The 4,960-nt window shown below is 38.4% G+C and overlaps 1 protein-coding gene across 1 annotated transcript in view; it reads left to right on the top strand.

Moving 5' to 3' along the window:
* Positions 1-4,960, top strand: part of LOC102579717 (uncharacterized) — an 18,378-nt gene that overhangs the window by 11,037 nt on the left and 2,381 nt on the right. The window contains exons 10-13 of the mRNA XM_006363366.2: positions 1,463-1,589; positions 2,286-2,401; positions 2,751-2,827; positions 3,103-3,237. Of these exons, the coding sequence (XP_006363428.1) occupies positions 1,463-1,589; positions 2,286-2,401; positions 2,751-2,827; positions 3,103-3,237 (455 nt within the window). The remainder of the gene's footprint in view (positions 1-1,462; positions 1,590-2,285; positions 2,402-2,750; positions 2,828-3,102; positions 3,238-4,960) is intronic.

Raw genomic sequence — 4,960 nt, 5'->3', positions numbered from 1 at the left:
ATGTATATTCTAGTGTATGTTGATGATATCCTCATTACTGGGAATTACCCAAACTTGGTCACACATGTAATCAACTCTCTGCCTTAAAAGTTCTCCCTAAAGAACCTAGGTGAACTCAACTATTTTTTGGGGATCGAAGTCAAACATGTTCCAAATGGGATTGTCTTATCACAATCCAGATACATACTTGAGATTCTCTCAGATGTGGATATGGCCGACTATAAGGGAGTTACGACACCCATGTGCTCAAGTTTACCACCTCAAGCAGCCGATGGTTCACCTCCTGCCGATGCAACCTTCTATCGACGCACCATTGGTAAATTGCAATACTTATCATTCACGCGTCCTGATATTGCCTTTGCAGTTAACAAACTATCACAGTTTATGCAATCCCCAAGTCTGGAGCATTGGAAAGCAGTAAAAAGGGTGCTTCGATACCTCAAGGCATCATCAACGTCGTGCCTGCAAATCTCTAGCCACTCTGATCGTAATCTGTATATGTACGCCGATGCTGATTGGGCAGGTGATCCCTCTGACAGAATATCCACATCTGGTTACATACTCTTCTTGGGACCAAATTCGATCTGTTGGTCCTCTAAAAAGCAACAATTAGTTGCTCGATCCTCTACTGAAGCAGAATACAAATCTATAGCCAATGCACTCTCTGAACTTACTTGGGTACACAATCTGTTGACTGAATTACGATATCAAGTCTCGCAAATGCCAAGCATTTTTTGTGATAATATTGGTGTTTCATATCTCAGCAAGAACCCAGTCTTCCACACTAAGATGAAGCACATTGCAGTAGACTTTCACTACCTCCGCAACAGTGTGAACTCAGGTAGAGTGGTAGTCAAATATCTTCCTGCCGGGGATCAAATTGCAGACACTCTCACAAAGCCGCTGCCCAAGCCTGCCTTCTTTCGGTGTTTATCCAAGTTGGCGTTGTTGCACCACACCTAACTTGAGGGGGTGTGTTGACATACTCAATAGTTTGTTATTAATTCCTATCAAGTTGTTAGAGTAGATTTAGATTAAGTTGTTAAAGTAGTTCCTTAGTTTTAGTCAACTTAGTTACATATTAAGTTGTTAGAACAGTTCCTTAGAATTAGTCAAGTTACTTACATCTTACCTGTATTTAAGTTGATGTTACATTTGAATAAGATTAATTCAAGTTTGCTTTAATTCTCAATCTCTTTACTGCGCATATTTGTTTAGGTATTTGCAAGATAGTAGAGTATGCTTATGACAGTGTAGCATGGTGAAGGCAAAAAATTATCTAGAGTTTAGTCCAGTTTTGGTGTTTAGCTTTTTTGAGTTTCCAGGATACTCTCTAAAATTGTTGTTATTCACCTGCATATCAGATTTGATGAGCTTCATGGACTTATGAGAAGAGACTATTAGTGTTTCCTCTTATATGATTTTTCTAGTTACCCCTTCTTTATCTGTGTTTGAAGTGTAGGTGATATATTTCATGCCGCACCAAATATTGATCATTCTCAGGAATTTGTACGACAAGATATAAAAGAGTGGCTAAATTGGCTCCGAAATGATGTTGGTTTTGATGGGTGGCGCCTTGACTTTGTGAGGTGAAGTTGTAATGCTTGTTGGTTTTAATACTATTGAACTTAGTACTTCTGTCTTCCATTTCAAAATACAAGTTCAGGTGTCTGTAAACATATTGACCTTGCATCATACTGGTTAGAAAATTTGAGAATCAGAAGAGTAAAAACAGAAGTGTTTGGTTGCAATATGTGGTTCTACTGCATCGCCTGCTTGTTCTTTATACATACTAGCTTTTCCTTTCTGAAATTTGATAGGGCCAGCTGTTTAATTTTTCTCTATTTCTGTCTGCCTGCCTTTCTTTCTGTCTCCCGTAAATGGATGGTGGAAACTAAATGAAGATAAGGTGGAAACTTGTAGTCATATGTTCGATTCCACATGAAGAATTCTTGAAAATAGTGTTCATATATCATACATCAGACCTCTTGTAGAGCTATTTTTCATCTTAATTTTGATCTCCATTGTAATTCATTATCCTTTAGTTATCGCCTAAGAACTAATGTTGTGGCCAGAATGAAAATGTAAGGGCCACTTTGAATGAGATGTTAGGAGGAAACTGACATGGCACCGTTATTAATTAATTCCTGGAGTATTTAACTTCAATTTCAGTAGATACTCTGTGATAGTTAAAAGCTAGATGATCTACCCAATCCTTGGAATCTTTCTGCTCGGTAAGACAACTTTTGTTACATGTAGTAATACAGGCTCTTTGTTGTCCGCAGGGGCTTCTCAGGAGCATATGTGAAAGAATATATAGAAGCATCAAATCCAGCATTTTCTATTGGCGAGTATTGGGATAGTCTCGCATATGAAGGTGGAAATTTGTCTTACAACCAAGGTGAGATTCATTTAGATGTAGCCGCAGATTTGACTATTTGGTCAGAAATATTTTGACAAGTGTGGTGCACAGGGTTAGGTTGTGCAACTGATTTTTTCATTTTCTGCAAATTCTTTTAAGTTGGTATTTTGCAATCTGTTTGAGCAAATAGCCAAAGGTGGTTTTACTCCAGCTATGTGTGCTAGTCACTGTTCATTTCTCTCCTCTGTTCATTGTTTGTACTGTTTAGGCGTGTCAATGGCCTTAAACATTGAGGGGCGCAACTTCAAGTTTTCATATCGTACTCCCACTATGTGGAATTCTACCAGTCCCTTATGATAGTAGATTTGTGTTGTTCTGATGCATCCAGATGCCCATCGCCAACGCATAGTTAACTGGATCAATGCTACTGGTGGAAGCTCTTCAGCATTTGATGTCACGACAAAGGTACTTCTATTAAAACATCTTTTGTTAATAGATTTCCGTATCATACTCCAAGACCAAGAATTATCCCACTGACCTGGGAAATAATAGTCCCATGTGATCTATTGTCCCACATAATCTACTCGTTAATAAATCAACCTTTAATAATTAATTCATGCTAAGGTATCTATAGGTAAATATTTTCATTCTCCTGATTTAGATTTAAATTGCTTCTTCATGTTAGTAGAAAGGTTTAAATGAGCTTTTCAGCTTGTTGGTGAATGATATTTTTCTGGCAGGGTATACTGCATTCCGCTTTGCATAACCAATATTGGAGGCTAATTGATCCTCAAGGCAAGCCAACAGGAGTGATGGGATGGTGGCCCTCGCGTGCTGTCACATTTTTGGAGAATCATGATACTGGATCCACACAGGTCCTCTCTCTTTCTTGCTCTAACAAGCACACTCATAAACAGACAGATGTACATGCCTACTTGTGCTCTCACTCATTCAGTGAGACATGCTCCAACTTAAATGCTCTGCCAGGAGGTTAAATATGTCAACATTCACCTTTATAAACCTCTGTTCAGAGTTTTTGGCTCAAAATTTCCTTTAAATTTGGCCAAAAGAGAAAGTAGATCCCTCTAATATGCCCTCCACTTTCAAAAATCTTAACAAATTTGGTCCCAAATTAAATTGTCATTTTCGGATAAAGAGACAGTCATGCAAGCAGCACATGTACGCACTCTGCTTCTTCTGCTTTGGTTTCTTCTCTTTCCATTTCGGCTCGCAGAATAGAAACAGTATCAGCTTCTGCAGCTTCTCCCGCCGTTCTTCTTCACTGCCAGCGTGATTCAACTGTTCCAACAACAAATCAATTTCCTGTAGCTGGTATATTGAGGGATGAAGCCAAAGGTTCAGGATAGCCATAAGTGGGATCTCCATACTCCATCGTAAAGAAACTTAAGACCTCATGTCAGAGACATGGAAGTCCCAAAGAGCCTTCTCATACAAACCAAGTTTATATAAACTCATCTTTCACAGCCCTCCAGCATTTGAGCACTTCTGTTCTGGATAAGGAAAATTTCTTGCGATGAGATTTTCGGTTAAATGACTATTGAAACTTGAAACCATGCTAGGTTCAGATTGCCCAAAGAAACAAATACACAAATAAATTGCCCAAAGTCTGAAACTTAAGATAATAGTTTCATGCGGAACTAATACTGTTTCCTTCTTCATTAGCCTTGGTCAGAACCCTTTGATTGTTGCAAACATCCGGGATGATGATCTCAGGAAGTATGTGAAATAGGAGGAGCTGAAAACATTGAGAGCAAACACCTTAGGAATCCAAAAGTTCTGAATTTGCATGCCAAACATTTATCAAACCTTACAAAACCAGACTGTTCCATGTCAGTGCATGTATAGGATCCACCTTCATGTGTCAACAACTCCAATGTGAACAATTCCCTCAGAAATTTAGCCTCATAAAATGACTTTTCTGAAACCTTGAGGCATGTGTAACACTGGGGAAAAGGAGCATGAGGATAGGAGAGGCAGAAGTTCTCCTGGAAAAGGGGAAAGGAGAACGTTCACATGAGGTGCACATGACAGTTCTGTTAAAGTTTCACGGAATGTTAAGGTCTTTGCAAAAAGAATTAAATATATGCAGATGGAGATGTTATTTGTTAATTATAATTTTAGAGGGAACCACTCAATCTTTTGGCCAACTTGAGGAATGTTTCTGGTAAAATTCTGCTAAGTTTATGGAACACCAAAAATCTTGGGGTATTCTGTAGTGTATGTTACAAATATATATTCTGTTAATATAGTTTTAGATTTTCATATCTGATCCATAAGCTCTCGATGTGCAGTTTTATACTCGCATTTGCTGTTGGAAATCTAATAAACAGAGTAGTGAAGCATGAGATTCAGGCTTTACTTTGAGAGATTTAAAATTCTGAACTTTAAGCTCACCAAGTGATAATGTTTAGTCTATGATGTTGCATACCAAAACAAAACTTGGCGGAAGAATCTATTGAGCATGGATCAGAGTTAGTACCCTAGCTAACCAAGACATGTATTATGGAAGTGCTAGCCAGCATTTAATGCTGACCTAACTACCGTCTTATATCTTGGCCTAAATCATTTGATACTTGT

This window comes from Solanum tuberosum, unplaced genomic scaffold (assembly GCF_000226075.1).
Source record: "Solanum tuberosum cultivar DM 1-3 516 R44 unplaced genomic scaffold, SolTub_3.0 scf00429, whole genome shotgun sequence".
NCBI classification, from domain to species: Eukaryota; Viridiplantae; Streptophyta; class Magnoliopsida; order Solanales; family Solanaceae; genus Solanum; species Solanum tuberosum.
The sequence above is the reverse complement of the archived record's forward strand: the minus strand, read 5'-3'. Positions and strand labels throughout refer to the sequence as shown.